The 20,582-nt window shown below is 43.9% G+C and overlaps 1 protein-coding gene across 2 annotated transcripts in view; it reads right to left on the bottom strand.

Moving 5' to 3' along the window:
* Prkch (protein kinase C, eta) overlaps positions 1-20,582 on the bottom strand; it is a 193,390-nt gene that overhangs the window by 120,337 nt on the left and 52,471 nt on the right. For both annotated transcript variants that reach the window (NM_001313977.1, NM_008856.4), the window contains one exon: positions 8,494-8,557. In NM_001313977.1, the coding sequence (NP_001300906.1) occupies positions 8,494-8,557 (64 nt within the window). The remainder of the gene's footprint in view (positions 1-8,493; positions 8,558-20,582) is intronic.

Genomic DNA, 20,582 nt, shown 5'->3' with positions numbered 1-20,582 from the left:
TCAATAATAAGGTAACAGGAGCTCTGTCTTTCAATCAACTGTCATTATCAAGGCTGTTAAGTAAGTCTCCCACCTCCTTGTATGATAACACTACCCTATTACAAAGCAGCAAGATGGCCCATTAGATGGAACCCCTCAACCTAGGCTTCCCTGTTCCGGACAGATAGATATTCTGAAAAGATCTTGGACTTGCTCTGACTGGAGTTCAGCTCTGTCATTTATCTTACATTGGGTCAGAGGAAATCACTGTCCCCAGACTGCCTCACCTTTTGCACACTGAGAACCACACTGGCCACACAAGTTTGTTGGAAGCAAATGGGCTAATGTTCAGGATGGCAGGGACTCCATGATTAAGAGGCCATCCTGACAGCAGAAGGAATGAGGCAGAGCTGTGTTCTAATGTGAGTGTGGCACTTCCCGGTCCCCAGAAGATGCTCCACAAATACGCTAGATGCCATGGAGAAGAGATGCAAGTATCATCTCTTCCTTCCCTAGTTCCTCTACCCTGTCTTCACTTGCCAGTCATTTCCAATGCCAATCACAAGGATTGCTCAGGCTTGGAAGAATTCTAAAGTATTCACTCATTCCCAAGACTAATGCAATAAACAAGATGAATAAATTTTAAAGCTGATTAAAAAAAAACAAACCTAAGCCAAGACATTCTCACAGGGCTTCAAAGGTGACAAAGAAACATCATAAATCAACTGCCAGCAGAGGTGACTGCTTTTCTTTTTAAAATGGCAGGTGCGAGAAGCATTAGCCAGAGTGTGAAACTGTGGGCTGCAGTTTTGCAACAGCCTCGTCTCGTCTGCTTCTCCGTCCATGTGGCCGTGGCCGCAGGGTCTGAGCCGAGCTTCACAATCATGCAGCCGTGGTCTGAGACAGGAAGCATGAGGGGAACACTGAGGCAAACGTGCAGAAAGAAACAGGTCAAACCCTTACCGTGCACTCTAACTCGCTGCCTGCTGCAGAGGTTAATAACACCCAGGGTCTTCTCTGCATTGCCCCGGAGACACACGACTCAAGATAAAACCACCACCCACCACCCGTTTCCCTAAGCAAGCTTCAAACTCACAGCTAACGAGTGTGTGTGTGTGTGTGTGTGTGTGTGTGTGTGTATACACTCGTAGAGTTTAGAGGTTAGTGTTGAGTGTCTTCCTTTATTGCTTTCTTTTTTGAGTTAGAGTCTCACCAAACCTAGAGCTCACCAATTCAGTGAGACTATACGTATGCAGTGAACACCCGTGTTCTTGTTTCTACCTCTTCCTGATGATTGGTGTGTGCATCACCACACCTGGCTTTGTGGGTTGGAGCCTGGGATCTGAACTCAGGGCTTCATCGTGACCTATGAGCACTTTATCAACAGAGCCAACTCCCCAGTCTCCATGAATTGACTACTGAATTTACATAATAATTATATGTTGGACATGGGTTTCTTAGGCTGCCTTGTCTGATTTTGCATGTTCTTGGTGTTGTCTTTAATAAGAAAGCTAAAAGAAAAATGAAATGAAAAAAAAGAAAGTATTTATCTTTTAAACAAAAAGCCAGAATCTGAGTTGCTTTTATGACACCAAGATCATGCTGTAACTCTGAATACATGTACTATTCTTGCTTTAAAAATTGAAGCTAGGGAATGGTATTTTGGGGGAGGCTATTTTATTCTTAATTCTCGATTTTATGTATTCTAAGGAGGTATATTAAAATTTTAAATGTCTAAAGGACTCAAGAAAGATTTTTTAATATGCCCACGTAAGTTGTGAGTCAAAAGCTGCAGGTAGGACAGAGTGAGGAAGATAATTCCTTTCTGTCAGGAAGCTCTCATACATCATGAGTGATGGGTGGATCAGCTCCTAACACTTACATAACATTCTGTGGTTGTGAAGTTCCTTGTTAAGAGAGTTTTCTGAGCTAATCAAGTCAATAAGAAGAAATAATAATAATAATAGTTCTTTGTAAAGACAGAATGTCTCCAGAAGACAACACACACACACACACACACACACAAACACACACAGAAACACACATACACATGCACACACACACTCACACTCACACACACACACACACACACACTCACACAAAAATCAATCATTCGGCCAACCAATTCATGGTTAACCCTATCCATAAAGCACAGATGTTATATCATTTTGTTGGTAAATAGATGCTCACTTTATCTTAAACAGCCACAATCACACCTAAATAATGTTACAATTCCATATAATCACCACCTATAAGAATGATCTATACCTTATACCTGGTTAAAATGTCTATTTTCTTGGCTCTTCTTTTCCTTCAAATCGGTCAAAGGATTCAAACCTCTCTTCCTATAAAACGTCTCCCCTATGGATTTTGCTGATGGCATTACCTGGTGGCATTTGAGATATTCTCCCATCCTCTGATCCCCATGGTTGGCTCTGGAAGCCTGGCTAGATGCAGACAAGCCTCCCTCCTCACTGGGCTTCCATTAGGTGACATGCCGAGTGAAATGTTCATGCTATGGGCCAAACACCTGAGCTTGAGGAACCGTGAGTCAGACAAATCCACATTCTCTCCAAATCGTGTGACATCACTCTGTATTTTCCAATAACATTATAATATAGCAACATCTGCTTGACTTGTTCTCAAGTGAAAGGATATCATACTTTATTTCTGTTGGTTCCCTTCCAAATCAAGTGAGTATGCTTTTAATTTGATACCTTTCTGACCCTTCAACTTTTTTTTTCCTTGTCTCTGAGTGAGACTCAGCCCAACACAGTGATAACAACTAAAGTAGCCACAATGCCAGTGTCTAAGTCTATTAAGATCCAGGTCTGTTTCACCGCTGTCATAAATCCCAACTGGATTAGACCATGGACCCCAGGAATACTTGGTCAAAGAGGAGCAGAATGACATAAAACAGTCTTTTCAAAATAACCATGGGCCAGCCATGTCCCTGCCTCAGCACTTGGGAGTTCTGCTCCTGACCTTTCTCAATCATAAGCTGTTTCTGTCCCAGGCCTGGGCTAGTGACTTTCCACAAAGCAATGGTTTCTAGAGCTTTTCTGAATCTATCTTAATGAAGATATCACTTTTACACCTCAATGCAAACACTGCTTTATAAAGTCTTTTATGCTGCGTTCTTTGTTCAATCTTCACTATCAAACATTCTCACGCCAGCCTGGAGTATGTTAGATGCTCTTTGGGAAGCTCCCTAACATACAGTAAGCATTCCAATATTGGTATTTCAGTAATGAGTATGTTAGTAAGACAAGTGCTCAGTAGGTAAATCTACAAGGGAGTTTAAGTTGATTTGACATACTCTAAGCTAAACATTAAGTGTTGGTAGTAGCTGTAGTTGGTGGTAGTTGGTTATAGTCACACAGAGCTACAACATTGGTCAGGTCTGCCTCTCTACAGCTTCTCACTGGTCCCTCCAGCCATGTGTCTGACTTCTACCTGGCACTTAGAGCTTGGAATATTTGACCAGAGTCTGGACTTTCATTTCAGGGTCAACTTGGACATCTCTTCCCAGACTTCTCACAAATACCTCAAATTCTCCTGTCCGAGCCTAAAGTCATTATCGTCCATGCAGTGTTTTGACCCTAGCCATAAGCCCACAATACCATCCGAGCAACCCTCGAGAGTCCTCCTTCCCCCTGGTACTGAGTGGATCTCCAAGTTCTATTGATTGTGCTTCCATGTATCTGTCAGCGCTACCATCCTTGTCTGGTCCTTCAGATTCCACCTTTGCTCGAGCCCAGCAGTTTCCCCTTATAGTCTCCTAATGGCTCGCCACACTCTGAGCTCTTACGATCTAACACTCTCCTCCCAAGCCTTAAAACCAACTGACACCAAGTCAGATCACACTTCTCTCTGCTTAAGTTCCTCCCCAGGGGCTGGGAAGGTGGCTTCGTTGGCAACGTGCTTGATGCACAAACACGAAGAACTGCAAGTTCCATCCCCTTCGCCCATGTTGTCTTTTGTTTGTTTGTTTGTTTGTTTTGTTTTGTTTTGTTTTGTTTTGTTTTTAAAAAGCCTGACACAGTGGTGCATGCTGGGAATCCCTGATCTGGAGAAGCAGACAGAAGGATCCTTGGGCTTGCTGGCCAGCCAGTCTAGCTGAATAAGTGAGGTCCAGCTTCAGTAAGAGACTGTCTCACAAAAATAAGGTGGGGAGTGTTTGAAAAAGACACCCTACGTCGACCTCTGGCCTCCCCTTGCCTGTGCACATACCCACACATGCATGCACATGCACATTATACTGCACACACACAAGCAGAATCTTCCGTGGTCCCTCATCATCAACTCCAATTCTAGAAGTAGTGTGTACTCTGCAATTTACTAACTTGGCTGCCCTTCAGAGACTAAAAGACTGTGCTGTTTAACAGCTACGAATGGCACTGTCCAGTCCCAAGTCTCTTCTTATATCCTCCATTGGCATGCCTCCAGCCTCAGCTCCTCCACACTACCTGTGTCAAGCAACCCCTGTGGTAACATGAGGGGGGTGGCTGGGAGCAAGCCCAAGCCAGACACATTCTCTAAGAGGCAGTCAGGCTCTTGCCACAGCTGTGGCTGGTGTCTCGGCTGGGAAAGGGGCAGAGGTGGGGGCAGGGGGGAGAAGAAGATTAGAGGAAGAGAGGAAGGGATGGAGAGAGGGAGAGAGAGGGAGAATGTGAATTCCATCCTCTGCATTGACAAGAGAACATCATTTAGACTAAAGCCACAAGTGAGCTGAAGCTGAGTCCCAGTCTAGAATCCCAACTGAAAAGACAATGCTCCCATAGACACCACAGCGCTAAAGGTTCCTACATATAAGTCCCACACTTAGATGCCTCTGCTCCCAACATCCCAACATTAAAGTCTAGTTCTTGTGTGCAAAATAGATTATATATCATCTTTTAAAATATGCAAATGCACCTAGGGTGGAGCGCTAGGACCACGAGCACTGTTGGCACAGTGTTGTTAGCCAATGAGCTCATTGTCTTCCTCAGCAGCAGCTAGCTGGATTCTTACCGGAGTCAGAAAGAAGGACTGGCTTAGAGGGAGATAGAGTTGTCAAAGGTAAACTCGGCCTGTCACAAAGGGCCAGCTCCAAACAGAATAGAGTTGCTGTGACCTAAGAGAACTCACCCCCAAATAATCTGTCATTTCTCCCTTCTAATCACTAAGACTGAGAAATAAATACCAAGGCAAGATCCACGTGTTTTCCCACATCAGCACAATTAAGGAAGATACATCTTAGAAACTCCTAGTGCAAGAGAGCTAGCGCTCCCACAATGTCGGCAGCATAGTCAGATATGCCATAGCACAACAAACTGTACGTGTCCCTGCAGCATTGCAAGAAGGCGAGAACCTCACCCACTCCTCTTCTGGCTTCTTTTCCAACTTCTGGGTTTCCCTGTACCACGGCCGGTACGTAGAATATCACATTAATTTTATTCCACTGAGCAAAGAGTAAATTCATCTGTCCCGGATTCTCCATGTCCAAGATAACAAGCAAAAGAAAGGTTTCTGCTCTCAAAGGAACTGTAACCAATTTGCAAGACATCAATGCTGAATATGCAAACAGACTACATGCTTTGAAATCTCCTGAACTGTAGCTGCGCAAGGGAGACCCAAGATGTCCTGAAAATATGGAGCAAAATACTAAAAAAGTTAAAAAGACTTAAAATCCTCAGGATTTTCGATGAATCACCAGATTGCCTTTGCTTGTTGAGTACGTATTGTGCCCCAGGACTGTGGAATTTGTCCTGAACGAAGCAGAACAGTCCCATTCTTGAAAAGTTCCATGACTTTGGGTTTGTGTGTGTGTGGAGGGGGGGGGGATCAGCTAGTGACGTAAGTACTTGCTAGAAAGATGAAGAGGAATACAAGAAGACTTGTACGGGATACTCTCAGAAAGAAATAGCACTTGCCAGAATGTAACAGCCTCTCCTACCATTTTTTTGTTGTTGTTGTTTTTTTTGTTTTTTGGAGACAGGGTTTCTCTTTATAGCCCTGGCTGGCCTGGAACTCACTTTGTAGACCAGGCTGGCCTGAAACTCACTTTGTAGACCAGGCTGGCCTCGAACTCAGAAATCCGCCAGCCTCTGCCTCCCGAGTGCTGGGATTAAAGGCGTGTACCACCACGCCCGACTAAAAATTGGCTTCAAACTTTCTGGGGTTTTTTTCTCCTACCATTTTTTAAGAGCTGAGAGATGCCAGAACTAGAAAAAGCTTCATTTGATAAAGTCAACCAGTCAAATATCTGCAGCTAAAGAGCCTCGTGCTTAAAGATTTACCATGTTAAGAAAAGAAAAATATGATAATGATGGTGCATGCCTGTAACTCCAACTACTCCACAGGCTGAAGCAGGAGGATGGCAAGGTCTTCCTCCTTAGAAAGGGTAGGTATGAGACCATGATTTAGGTCACAGTAGCCTCGGGATACCATGAGGGCATTTAAAGGGGCATAAGTGTATAAAATTGTCTATTCACAGACGATATGGTTACTATACAAGCATATGCAAACATTTATTGGAAATAGTAGTGAATTTAGTAATTAAGCCATGGCATATAAAGCTAATGTACAAAACATAATTTCCATACACTAATTTTAAAATGAAATTCTTAAAATTCCATTTCCAACATCACAAACCTTAAAGTAGTTAGCAATAAAAAAAAATTAAAGCACAAGCAAGCTCTATATTGAAAATTATACAATACCAATAATACTAATTATTCAAAGCCATTGTGTGGAGAGATGTGCCATGTGGAAGACACTTATGAATAAGCTGCCAATTCTGCTAAAACTGATCTAGACAGCCATCATCTCAAATTCAATTTAATATCCAGAAGGTTCCTGTATGGAAATGATAAGCCGATGCTGAAACAGAAATCAAAATTCAAAATACTATGACCAGCTAATTATAACCTTAAATTCTAAGGAAGCACTAGCAAAGGTGACTTACATCTTACTGCAAATGGACAGTGGGCACAGCGTGTGCCACTACCCAAACACGCCCAAACATCAACATCCAGACTAGATAAGAGAGATGGGCCCACTCACGGGATCAACTGACTTCCAACAAAAGTTCTGTGGCGGGCCAACGACAATGGGGAGCTTTTACTAGTGTCTGTGAATATATTCTGAATTCCTGCTATATCACAGACGTTAAGGTCACACACTGGCTTCAACATAAAGTTGCAACATTAAAAAAACAAAAACAAGCAAACAAACAAACAAAACAAAACAAATCTCTGTGACCCTCCATGATAGACCTCATAAAGAAGACACAAAATGCTCAAAGTATGGAAGATGATGCTGACACACTGGGCTTTATTGTAAATAAAATCTCCTAAATTAAAAAAAATGGCTAAATTAAAAGCTCGGCAGGTTGAGGCAGAAAGGAAGATAAGTTTAAAGGTTTACCTGGACACTCAGTAAGATCCCATCTCAAAAAGAGAAGATGGGGAAGGGGCTATGCAAGAGCTGGGTGTAGAACACTTGCAGAGTACACACAAGACCCCAACGTCACTTCAGTTTCCAGGAGGAAGGAAAAGGGGGCAAGCAGAGAGGAAACTGAGACAAACAGTTGTCGTTTGCATTTTCACAAAGGCCCTCCATTCATAAGGCATAAGAACTTCCGTAAGCTGTATTAAAGGCAATTCCATCTAACTGGGGGGTTTGCGGTTGTCTCCATGGCAGAGTGACATGGAATACGATTGACAATAAAGATGAAATACTGAGATACAATGATGAATGAATCCATAAGAAATGATGCTAAGAAAAAGACACTAGACCCCCCAAAAAAACACACTATAAAATTCCATTTACACAAACTTCTAGAATGGGCAGAAATACTTCATGGGAATGAGACTGTATTATACGTCTTGCCTTGGGCCACAGGGGTGACCAACAGGAAGCACAGACAGAGAACCTTCTGAAGAACTGGACTGCAGAGCTGAGTCATTGGCTTATTTGCTGAAATTCAAGTTATTCACATTTGATCTTTCGTTTCACCATGTATAATTTTTTGCCTCGATTTTTTTAAAAAATGGCTTTTGGTTTGTGGGGGACAGTTTAGTAGCTGTCTGCCGAATACTAAAGCACAGAATTGGTTAAAGGATAAGAATAAAGTGGAGATTATGAAAAAGAGAACGCGAATCGCAAATTTCTTTTGGGGGCAAACCAAAAGCCTAGCACAAGACGCTAGAGTACAATACAACAAGTGTGACTCCAAAGAAAGAAAACGATCCAGCAGTTTAGCTAGGATGACAACGGGTAAGAACCGAGCCGCAGTGGACATGATAACAAAATTAACCGATCCACAATAGACGCTAACTTGTGGATCTGAACCAGTAGCCTGCCGGGCCACAGAGCTCACTCAGCTCAATTTACACTGTGGTTTTAAAGCATCTTTCAGGAAATGCTCCTGTTATAATTTCCATCGATAGACATTCCTCTTAATCATGTGCCAAAACTACACACACACACACACACACACACCAGAAACCACTCACAACTTGCTCTTACCTTCAGTGAAACTCCCTGTTAGGGTTATTACCACAAACACTTTCCCCTCAGGCTCCAGATCCACCTAGAAAGAGAGAGAAGCACATTATATTTTAATATTGAATTACTTTTTGTGACTCTTGAATAATTCTTTACGAGATGGCCTAAATGCATAAATCACAGCCACACAAATCCAAATGTGTTTCACTGTACAGTAGAGACAAAGAAATAAGCGAAATCTTGAGGAACAAACGGTCAAGCTTGGAAACTACGTACTCAGAACGCCCTTCCTCTTGAATTGCCTTCTCTCCCTCCTTTACCTTACTTGATGTGAGGCAAAAGCAAGCACATATTTGCTTCATGCTTTGGAGCCACCGTATTGCTTATCTAGTGGGAGCCTCACGTAACTAAACTACATGGCAAGTAAGTGGGCTGGAGGAGCAATGTCAATGCATTGGCCCATTCAACTTCAAAGGCCTAGTTTCATGGAGTCAATTGTACAGAGTCTCCGTCTTTTGATACCCGTCTAGTCCATGACAAGGATTAGTTACTCTTAACTGCTCAACAGCCATTGAAGTTAGCTATCAGCTGAGGCATCAAGACATGTACTCTAAAGACCCTCATACAGCAGGGTACCCAGAATGGAACTGCAGCATCCCCAGATACCTGAGCTGGCATATTCTAACCTCTCTGTCCACCCACATTTCAAAATCCTGCAACATGAGATGCTTGTGGATTTAAATGCATGCATTTATGAATGTCCTCAAATAGATCTTTCAGATTCAGCTCACGGCTCCATTCCTGACTCTGACCTTTCACCTACAGTAAGCCCATTTAAGTATAGACTAAGTGTAGCTAAGTATGACTTATGGGGCAGAATAGAACTTTAAATAAGCTGCAAATCTCATGCTACAACAGAGGACCCCTGCACTGAAGGACTGCATGACTCTACTGAAGGTGGCTCTGGAGTGGCCCCAGTCCTCCACCCCCAGAGCCTCCCTGTTCTCTGAGACTTTGGGGGGAACAGCATGAGGCATTTCTGGCCTGGCTGCCATCAGAGAACTTAACAGTGCTACCTATTGCTTTTACTGTACCTACAAGTAAACACAGATCCCTCAAGGTGGCCTGGTCTTTCTCTTACTTCACTACCATATATATTTTATTCTTAGATCACGCTCCAGTCAGACACCTTTCATAATGCAATGTGCTTTGTACTCTCTGAAGTCTTTACCTCTCTATTGTGGCAGCCAGTTCTTAAACTCTGCCTTTCTCTGCACAGAATCTGTGTCCAGTAAGAAGCCCACCTCATACATCACCCCCATGCTCAACTTAACCTGCTGGTGTCTCATGATGAACGCTAACTTACAATGTCATGTCACCTACCTTGACGGCACTTGTGAACCTCTATTGAGTGGTTCTGAAAATAGTCTCTCTGGAGAGATGACTAAACAGGATGTCAGTGTCTAATTGTCTCCTCTCTCTGCCTTGACTTGTTTCAAGTCAAAAAGATGTTATTTTTAAAAGCCACTCCCTCACTTTCAGCAAAGAGGCCTGACAAAGAACTCACACTCAACCTCACAGCACAAACTGCTGCTAGTGCTGCTACAGCCACTGATAGCCTGCAGACAGACAGACTACCAGGCTACCTCTGCCATCCTACACCCACAACCAGCAAGTGAGCCTTTGCCAACAATGCCCAGAGGGCCCACAAAGATGAGTACCTCATCTCAATGGGCTAGGAGCTCTCTGACAGATGTCAGGAAACCATACCACCCAGAATCAGGTGCTTACACACATTGAATAGGCTTGCCTCCTCCTCATTCTCTAGCATGATGGGCATCATGAGAGGCCAGATTCAAGCCCCATCTTCAAGCTTTGTCCGTGGGAAGCAGATGTGCTAAGACAGGGGACCTAAGTATGAGGTTTCAAATTGTTAAGCCAAGACTTAATCACAGGTATGGGAAAAACAAGTAAATGGATTGTATATTGCAAGGGACTTTTTAAATAAAATCAAACAGGACAGAAAGTATAAACACAAGTGTTAAAGAAGAGTACTGTTTTGTAAAACTTTGTGTATACATGTTCCTTTGTGTGCACGCATGTGCATATGGACACACATGCATACATGTAGATATGCAGGTCAGAGACCAACATGGGGAGCCTTCCTGCTCTCTACCTTATTATTTGAGACATGGAGCTCATACCTGAGCTCTAAGACCTACCTGTCTGCCCACTACAGATGCGCCAATTTTTATGGGGCGCTGAGGATCAAACTCAGGGCCTCATATTCGTGAGACAGGTAGGTACTTAACTGATTAAGCTACCCTCCCAAGCCCCAGTTTCATGATGTTTTGGTTTGCATTTTTATATGCATGTAAGATTTCAATGTAAAGGTGCATTCGTTTTAAATTAATTTACTGATTTACTTTGTATCTCAACCACAGTTCCCTCTCCCTCCTCCCCTCCCAGTCCTCCTCTCCCCACCCCCCTGTCCACTCCTCTTCTCTTTCTCTTCAGACAAGGGGAGGCCTCCCATGGGTATCAACCTGCCTTGGCAAATCAAACTGCAGTAAGACTAGATGCATTGTCTCCTACTGAGGCCAGAAGAGGCAACCCAGTAGGGAACGGATCCCAAAGGCAGACAGCAGATTCAGAGACAGCCCCGGCTCCTGCTGTGAGGAGTCCCACATGACGACCAATCTGCACAATTGTTAAGTATGTGCAAAGAGGCCTAGGTCAATCCCATGCATGCTCTCTGGGACCCTATGAGCCCAGGTTAGTTGATTCTATGGGTTTTCTTGTGGTGTCCTTAGCCCCTCTGTCTCCTACAGCCCTTTCCTCCCCCTCTTCTTCAGGATAAAGATGCTTTCTTTACTGTGTTATAGAGACATGTGAGATCATAGACCTGGAAAGACAAGATGGGCTGTTGTCACTTAATTCCTGGTGTTTGCTTTGATGTCCCCACTGCTAGCTGACTGCCTACATCAACAACAGGCCCGCTTTATTACACTACTCCACAGGAAGCTCTTTCTCTCAGAGCAGAGATGTACTGAGATCAATAATTTCCACTCACTGACTCTAGCTCTGTCCACCACAGCTTTAATGGAAACTGTCTCTCTAGACCATGATACATACTGCAACACCTAGAGCAGCTCTTGATCTTTGGTCCAAACATTCAGCTGGGACCCCCACCCAAATTACAGGTTGCACATATGACCAAGGATTAATCAATCAAAGCACAAGTCCCTACACCCGGATTGATGGACTGTGATGTTTAGCAATGCCACCTTGACAGAATTGAGAATCACTAAAGAGAACAAGCCTATGGAGCAATAAATATCTAGACTAAGTTAACTGAGCTGAGAAGAGCCACCATAAATGTGGGCAACACCATTAAGTTGGCTGATGTCCTGCACCAAAGAAAGAGGAGAAAGGAAATTGAGAACCAATGTTCAACACTTTCTACCTCATGACTGCAGATATGATGGAACAGGCTGCCTCAAGTTCTGGCTGTCGTGCCTTCCCCACCACCATGGGCTGCACCCCCAAACTCTGAACGTAAGAAACCCCTTCCTTCCTGAAGTTGCCTCTGTCAAGTATGTAACACAGCAACATGCAACTAATACATCAGCCTAGAACTGACACTGTCCCTGTATCCTGGCTATCAGCACAATGGAACTCTCTCCTCTTGGTCACTGCTAATTCAAGTTTAAGCATAAAGTCTAAGTAGATACAATTAGGAATTCTTAGATCTGCAAGAAAGAGACACGGTCTCACTTCTGCTTAGCTTCATGCTAGGATGTCAACTTGAAGTATCTGGCACCCTTGATGTCTCACAAAACTAAAGGATGAGGTAAAAAGCATGCGAAAGTGGACAAACAGAAAAGACCAAGATTTTATGATACCATTTCAACTTGCAACCCCTGCCATGCTCTAGCCTCGTGCTTTCAATTATTCAAGCTCATAAACTCCTCCTTCATTATTCAGCGATGCTGAACAGGATGTTCTATCACTCATACACAACACTCTGACGCATATAATAATAAAAAGAGAATAAACCAAAAATTCAACTACACATCCCTTGTGTATGCTATCTCCTATAATCTGATTTCTGCTTCAGATTCATCTCAGCCTCCCGTCAAATCCAAGGACTGGTCCATTTCCATCACCCAAAGACAAGTGTGTTCATCCCAGCTGATTTCTCTGTAGCATTTTTATCTTATTGGCAGTTTCCTTCCCCACCCCATCTCAGGACCACTGCTGCTGGACATCACTCTTCCATGGCCCTCCCCATTCTTCTCCAGCTTTCTCAGGCTCCTAGAATGCAGTCACTCATGCTCTCTGTCTCTGCTTGTCTCTGTTTCCCTGTTTATCTAGCTAGCTAGCATCCATCCTCTATCTGTCCACCTTGCTGTTCTTCAATCCTCTTTTCATTCCATTGGAAGATTCAGACCCATGATTTCCTGAGATGTTAAACTTTTGGGATGGAACAGAAAATGAGAAGATAATGCACCTCCAATAAGGGGTGGGCTGAAGATGAGATGCAGTGTCAGATTTAGTTCCTATGTCACAACACAGATCTTTCCCCCAAAACCTATAGATGCCTTTCTGTGAACATTTGCATTTCAGGATCCACTTTCTTCCATCCCTTACGCCGTCATTCATCCAGCAGCCCACAGGAAAACCCAACAACCCTCACCATGAAGTCACCCTTCTGATGTTCACCCTGTATCCAGCCCTTCCCCTCCCATCTCTCATTCTCTGATCTACTGATGAATAATACTTTAAGACAGGCCATCTGCAGCAGGAATAAACTTCTCTGGTGAGGGTTAATTGATGCAGTGATCTACTGGTATAGCAATGATTCACTGGGAGTCATTTATGGTTATGTCCATTTAGCAGGGTGACAATGGTAGGTTTTCTCTTAAAGCCCATGACTTATCTAGCCATGGATTATTGGCTTCATTGATAATGTCAAGTATGAGTTCCATTTCTTGAAGAGGGTCTTAAATCCAATTTTTAAAAAGCGATTGATTGCTCCTATAACAGTCATGTTATAATTATATCAATGTGGTTGTATATTGCTGCGAGGGTCATTACTGAAATTCTTCTAGGAGTTTTATGATTTTTATCTTTTAAATTTAGGTCTTGGTCCATTGTAAATTAGTATTTACACAACTTCTGATGAAGGAGTCCAACTTTACAGATTCGGGTGCCTTGGTACCATTTGTTAGAAAGAACGTGCTAGAATTTTTAATGGGTGGTTGAAATTGTATGTGTTTGGTGTTGTGGGCTGGCAAAGACTGAAAGCTGGAAGGAGGCATAGAGTCCATGGCTGTGTGCTATACCAAGGAATCTAGACCATAATCAAGGAAGGGGATGTAACCATTAAAGGGTTAGAAGTGTGGAAGGCATGTGGTACTTTTAACTTTTTTTTTAAACACATCCTCAGACAACAGTAAAAAGAGCTAAAAGTCCATTGACAGAGGCCAGACATGAGCTGTCAGTAGTGAGATGGATCATGAAAGCAGGAAACTAATTGTAAAAGACCACACATCTCTTATGATTCCATTCATACGAAACATTCAGATTGGGAAAACATATAATGACAAGAATCTCCCTTTTCTCCATAATCTCACCAGAATTTTTTTTTATCATAACCATTCTTACTATAGAGAGATGATGTTTATCAAGGCTGTAGCTTTGATTGGCATGTCCTCTGTAACAGCATTCTGCATTCTGGCCATTCACACAGTCTCCTTTGAAAAGACATACACAGGTCATGGGCCCCTTTTAGAGTCAGATAAAATCTTTGGGTTTCTTATAAATTCTGTATCTCATCTCCTAGTCTGTGGGCCCTCTTCATGATCTGTCTCCTTTGCAATTCACTGGCTTTTCAGTTTGGTGTAACCCTGTTTGTCAATTTCCACTTTTGTTGGATGTGATTTTGATATGTGTGTCTCCTACAAAACCTCTGCCCAGAAAATTGTCCTGAAGCATTCCCCCTCTTATATTCCTCTAGTAGTCTGGAGACTTAAGTCTCTGACCCAAGTCAGAGTCTTCACTTTTAAATGTAATAGTACTGATTAGTTCATATTGTTGTTCCACCTATAGGGTTGCAAACCCCTTAAGCTCCTTGGGTACTTTCTCTAGCTTCTCCATTAGGGGTCCTGTGTTCCATCCAATAGATGACTGTGAGCATCCACTTCTGTATTTGCCAGGCACTGGCATAGCCTCACAAGAGACAGATATATCAGGGTCCTGGCAGCAAAATCTTGCTGTCATATGCAATAGTGTCTGGACTAACTAGTACCCCCAGAGCTCGTGTCTCTAGCTGCATATGTAGCAGAAGATGGCCTAGTCAGCCATCATTAGGAGGAGAGGCTCTTGGTCTTACGAAGACTATATGCCCCAGTACAGGGGAATGCCAGGGTCAGGAAGCAGGAGTGGGTGGGTTGGGGAACAGGGCGTGGGGAGGGTACAGGGGACTTTTGGGATAGCATTTGAAATGTAAATGAAGAAAATACCTAATAATAAAAAAGAACATCTAAAATAGATAGATAGATAGATAGATAGATAGATAGATAGATAGATAGATAGATAGATAGATAGATGTAATAGTAGCATCTGTTTAGGTTTAGTCTGTTGCTATGCACTGTAATGCTAAATACTGGTCCCCAGGGTCTGATTGCTTCTAGGGGTGAGGAAATCCTCACTTACACCAAGTGATGCTATGTAACCTTGCTCTTTAATTTAAAACTGTTGGTTGAATAAAGATGCCTACAGTGTAGAGCTGGACATAAGAGAAGTAGGTGGGGCTTCAGTTCCTTGAGCTTGGGGCCTGAGGCAGGACCCTGAGGAGGAGGGAGAGAAGGTGCAGAGAGGAAGACACCATGGGGTAAGGGATCGTGAGAACTGGCCATGAAGCCTGGCCAGCTGGAGTAAGAGTGGCCCAGGAGGAACATAGCAAGTTATATCTTGGGGTTATTGACAAGGAAGTAGACAAAATAGCACAGAGGGTAGATATCTGCCCAGCTCTAGTGCTGTTGTGGCTTATTATAAACAGAAAGGTTTGTGTCTTTTATAGGGGAACTAAATGATCTAAGGTGGGGTAGAAACCCCCATTAATTATTACCACAACAAGCATCAAAAAGTTTCTTACTTGAGGGAGGAAGCATGTCTTCATCCTTTCCCTAACCAAAATGCCCTCCAAAGAGTCTTTGCCTCGGATCTTCTTCATCCTCTACCTATCACAAAGCGTCGATCTGTGTGCTTTCTACTCTCAACCCCTACCTCTTTATTTTCTCTACCTAATAGATAGCACTTTTAATCACTGAAGGTTGCCTTAGTACCTAGTGTGTAACGGTCCTTGGGTACAGTGTCAGGCAGCTCAAGAAGCCCCACTATGCACCCCCATAGTAATCTGAAGAATCACGAAGAAGGAAGTTCATGAAGTTGTACCTACAGGAATTCATGTTGCTTAAATACCTCACCTCCCTACCCAAACTTATCCTCTGAATCTGTTTGGTCGCAATGCCAGAAGAGACTTGGGCTCTAAAACTAGATATATCTTCTCTTGGCTGTGTTTCTGGGCATGCCATTTAATATCTCTGCACCAGAGATATAAGAGATAGAAGGAGAAGTGTTAAGTACACAGACACCAAGATCCTACCACACTCTGCATACTGTACTAAGCTGGGGGAAATGGGAAAGGGTGGGCTGGCGCTTTTCAAAACTTGGACACAATCAGACCTTGAAGCTACTACTATGAGTTAGTTGATCTCTTAGATCTCAGAGGAGTTTCTTGGTATAATCCTGGCTGTCCCGGAACTCACTTTGCAGACAAGGCTGGCCTTACACTCAGAGATCCACAGCACCAGCTTTCGCAAGTTATCTTCTCACCTCTGCATGTGCGACACCACACACGTGCACACTCTCGCGAGTGCACACACTAATAACAGTAACAGTACTTCAGACACATTAGGTTGCCCAGCCCACAGCTTTGTAATTACACTCAGCAGCATCCCCGTCCACGTCTGTGTCTCAATGACGTCACTTTGCAGAAGTGACACGAGTCACTTTCACCTCCAATGGGGTGTTTTCTCAGAACCCTTCGTCTAGCACTAATGTTCCGTGATTCTAAGCAGGCTTTAATAAAAGCCTGAGCACACGACTCCAGGGAAATGCTCATTTAATTAACTGATAATAACCTATAATCATTTCCTTTCACAAAAGGCATTAGAATTGATCACAGGCAGGAAACCGCCATCTCCGCAATCTTCATCCCGGCCTGAAGTAAGCAGAGGAACGTGGCCTGTTAAAAGGGAAAGGCTTTGATTTGAGCAAAAGGTGTAGGGTGCCTGTGGGCTGCACGAGAAACATCTATGAGAAAAGGGTCCACATACCTTAAATTACAAGTTAGGTGGCCCTTTTCTATTGCTTTCCGGAGTCTGCACTTAAAGACAAAGGAACGTGACGAAGTATATCTCATCATTCTTCAAAGACGAAGCTATCAAGCTTATGATGACCATGCAGGTCCTTACAGGATCCTATCAGGGACCCGAAAGGAGACGGGCACCTGCATTCTGTAATAAAATAGGACAACTTCCTCTTGGCCTCCATCAATGTGCTGCTAAATCCCTACCCCTCATTATCTCTCACCTTTACTGTCTGCAGGCTAAGCACCACCATGCCCATTAAACAGATGGAAAGATGGAGTCCCAGTGGGGTTTCTGAATGAGCCAAGGTCATAGAAGCATGGAAGGCTCAGTTAAGATTTCAATTCTGGGAAGATCCTCTGCTTTTGCCTTACCAGCCTCTCTCCATGGTACTCTAGCACGGGGCCCCACCGGTCTGTATGTTTGCTGGTCAACCCAATGCCAGCCTGTACATGAGGTCGCCACGTCACTGGCTCCCTGGAAGTCCTAGCAAGATTTATGTCATCATCACCTGAGGGTGCTTGTTACCCTCTTCCCACCCTGGTCTTGCCTCCTCAATGCCAAAAACGGTGGGAGAGGAGTCAACCTGACAGCCCGGTTCTGTGCTCCTGATGGGAGCAGGAGCTAGGGAGAAGGTAGATCCCTGCTGAGATTTGTGAGATGTGGGGAGCCGTTCAGGTACCGTGGTGCTTTCTTTCATCTTAAACCAGTCAGAGTTCTTACGGTTGATTTCAGGTAGCTTTTCAGCCTTGGGTCTCCGTGTGCTTTCGGCGCCTATGAGTCCAAGCACTGCAGAGACAACAGAAGTGCGCAGGCACATAGTGTTTGCCTGGTCTGCCCCTTTTCTCTCTGAAACTTTCTGCTGGGGGAATGTGTTGTGTGCTTGCCACATGTGGGGCTGACTCAGGCCCCCCTGCCGCTAAATAATGGTACCTGGACAGTCACTGCTTATGATGGAGCACCTCAAAGACTAGGTCAAGTTCTAAAGAATGCCATCTCCTCTCCTGAATCCAGAAATAGTGTCAGGTTGATACTCTGCTCCAGTTAGCCACCCTGAGAGCTCACTCCAGAGCACATGCTGAGGTGGGAGAGGGGAGCCCCACTTGCCTTATGCACTCTCCTCCATACTGCAGATCTCCTACAAAGAGCACTTCTGCAGGAGCCCATCACTTCTCCTTTCTGCTGGGTAGGGCCCTCCCAAATGAGATGAAAGAGGAAAGGGGCGTCTCTGTGGCCCTGGTGGAAGGGGGACTGTACCTATGATTCCTCCTATTCCAGGGACCCAGAGTGTACCCCTCTTTTATTAACCACCTTTATGGGTTCAGGACTGGACCTCTCGTTTTGTTTTGTTTTGTTTTACAGAACTTGCTTCAGGAAAGAAGAAATATTAGACTAGGAAGAATCTAGATACCTTTGCAGAACAGAAGTATCTTAGTCACCACGAAATAATTATTCTTTTGTTCCCTGGCCCACTCTAACAGTTTAAACTGACAAATTGGGTATTTTAAATTGATATAAATAATCCCAGAATTATTCTATACTATTGATTCTCATTGCCCATTTGAAATGGAGGAAGGAGGTGAAGGCCCAGCAAAATCAAGCAAGATTAAGTACAAACCATACAGAGAAAACTCTAAGCATTTCAAGGTATTTCACATGCCTCTCTGGTTAATGGCTCACCCACTGGACTATCTTTGGAAGACTTGATCCCAAGGCACATTACAAGCATCAAACCCAAGCATCTATCTCAATAGCCATTTTATGACATCTTTACTCCCTTTGATCTTCTAGAGGGAGAGATGAAAACCCTACAAGGGATGAGACCACGCCTAGAAATCCTGCCAGCTGTTTTCAAGGTGGATGGGGAAGAGCAGGCAGGAACAGTGCAGCGGTCAGGGTGCGGGGTGACACATGGTTAAATGCAGGTTGTTCACGTAAGGTCAGAAACACAGGCTGAGGACCAATATGGTCTGATGACATATTAGAGGCTGGCCCTGACCCTGGGGTGACAGGGAGTACTGGGGGGCTTCAACCAACAAAGCCACAGCATCATCCTTACGTGTCAGACCTTTATACAAAGAAGTCGGTATGGGAAGTAGACAGAAAGTGGTGGTGACGGGCACACATTAAAGAACTTTTCTAGTGTGCTAATCTGAATGAAGGAAGTCCGCAACAAAATGGGAGTTTAGGAAGAAATAATACCCAGGAGGGAGACTATCCAGCCACTTTGAAGTACCAGGTAAAGAGGGTGGCATGTCTGGGATCAAGGACCAATCTTAGTCCCAAACTGACTGAGTCACTGACTGAGCCAGAGGCTCCATGGGAACGAACGGGGCTAGAAAAAAAGAATTTGATTGCCTCTGTTGACTACGTATCCACTAGGCTAACCTAAGCCACTCTGGAAGCTCGGGTGAAAGAGGAGAGACACAGATCACAACTGAGCAGGTGGCATCCACATGACAAGTGCTGCTCAGACCAAGAGAATCGAGTGCTCTGAGCCACCAGAATGTCTCCCTGAGAAGTGGCATCTACACTGAGACCTGAAGGCACGTTACGAGTGGAAGGTGAGACCACTCTGAGTCGGTGGCCTGTGGAGAGAAGACAGAACCAGCTTGAGAGCAGGCAGTAGGGTGGGAGGCTGGAAGAGCATTCACAGAGAATCAGAAACAGCTGCATCCAGGTGACTTAGCCCACAATGAAGGCCAAGGAGAAACCTGGGGTTCTGCACCTGGTAAAATGATAGAGACCACTGGGCAGAGGGGCAGGTTGTCTACTAAACCAGGGAACAGCAACTTACAGTCTAGAAATATAGATAATTTTGGAATAATGTAATTAATGAAAACCATCTAACAAGAACAGCAAGAGAAAAAGGTCAAAAGGATGTCACCTTAGGTTGCGTGACCAAGTCGAAAAGTCACTAAACAGTACCCCAGAGCCAATTTCATCAGACCGTCATTTTTTTTTGTAAATAAAGTTTTATTAAAACACAGTCATGCCTTTGTAAGTCTCAGATCATCTAACCAGAGCCATCATTATAGTCAGGGACCATATACAGTCAGGGACCATATGATGACAATTCTCCAGGGATAGACTGCTGCTATGGCCATGGTCCTATCAGGTAATGTTGAAGCTAAGAGTTCCTATCAGTCAGTTATATCTTAGGGATGGTGATGTCTCTGCACATGGAATTATGGGGCTGTAGCAATACTGGGGTAAACAACCCCTCTGAGCTGTCAGGGACAGAAGAGTGCAGCATGTGCAATTACGTCCTACACATAACACTTGATAACAGACAATGAGTACTGGCTTATAAGTTCCTATAAGAATGCTTGTCATTATTTGAAAATACAGTCATACTTAGCAAAAACAACCTCACTGTACGGCAGCCTGCCATGTTACAGCTGCTGCATGGCTCACCCATTCTCAGGTCTCCTGATAGCATCAGGGCAGACTCAGTGAGGAACCTCACCACCAAGATCTGTGTTAAAATTGCCTTTTATGACCTTCTATGACAAAAATGCAGAATGAGGAATTCCTCAGGATGTAGCCCATCATTAGGTAACATGGGACTACAGTGATGACAAAGATGGTATGGTCCACCAAGCCAAAAATCTCTGCCCTTTACAGAAAACAAACAAACAAAATGGAAGAAGAAGAAGAAGAAAACACTTT

The sequence above is a fragment of the Mus musculus genome, chromosome 12 (genome assembly GCF_000001635.26).
Source record: "Mus musculus strain C57BL/6J chromosome 12, GRCm38.p6 C57BL/6J".
NCBI lineage: Eukaryota > Metazoa > Chordata > Mammalia > Rodentia > Muridae > Mus > Mus musculus.
Note: the sequence above shows the minus strand (reverse complement) of the source record. Positions and strands in the feature narration are given on the sequence as shown.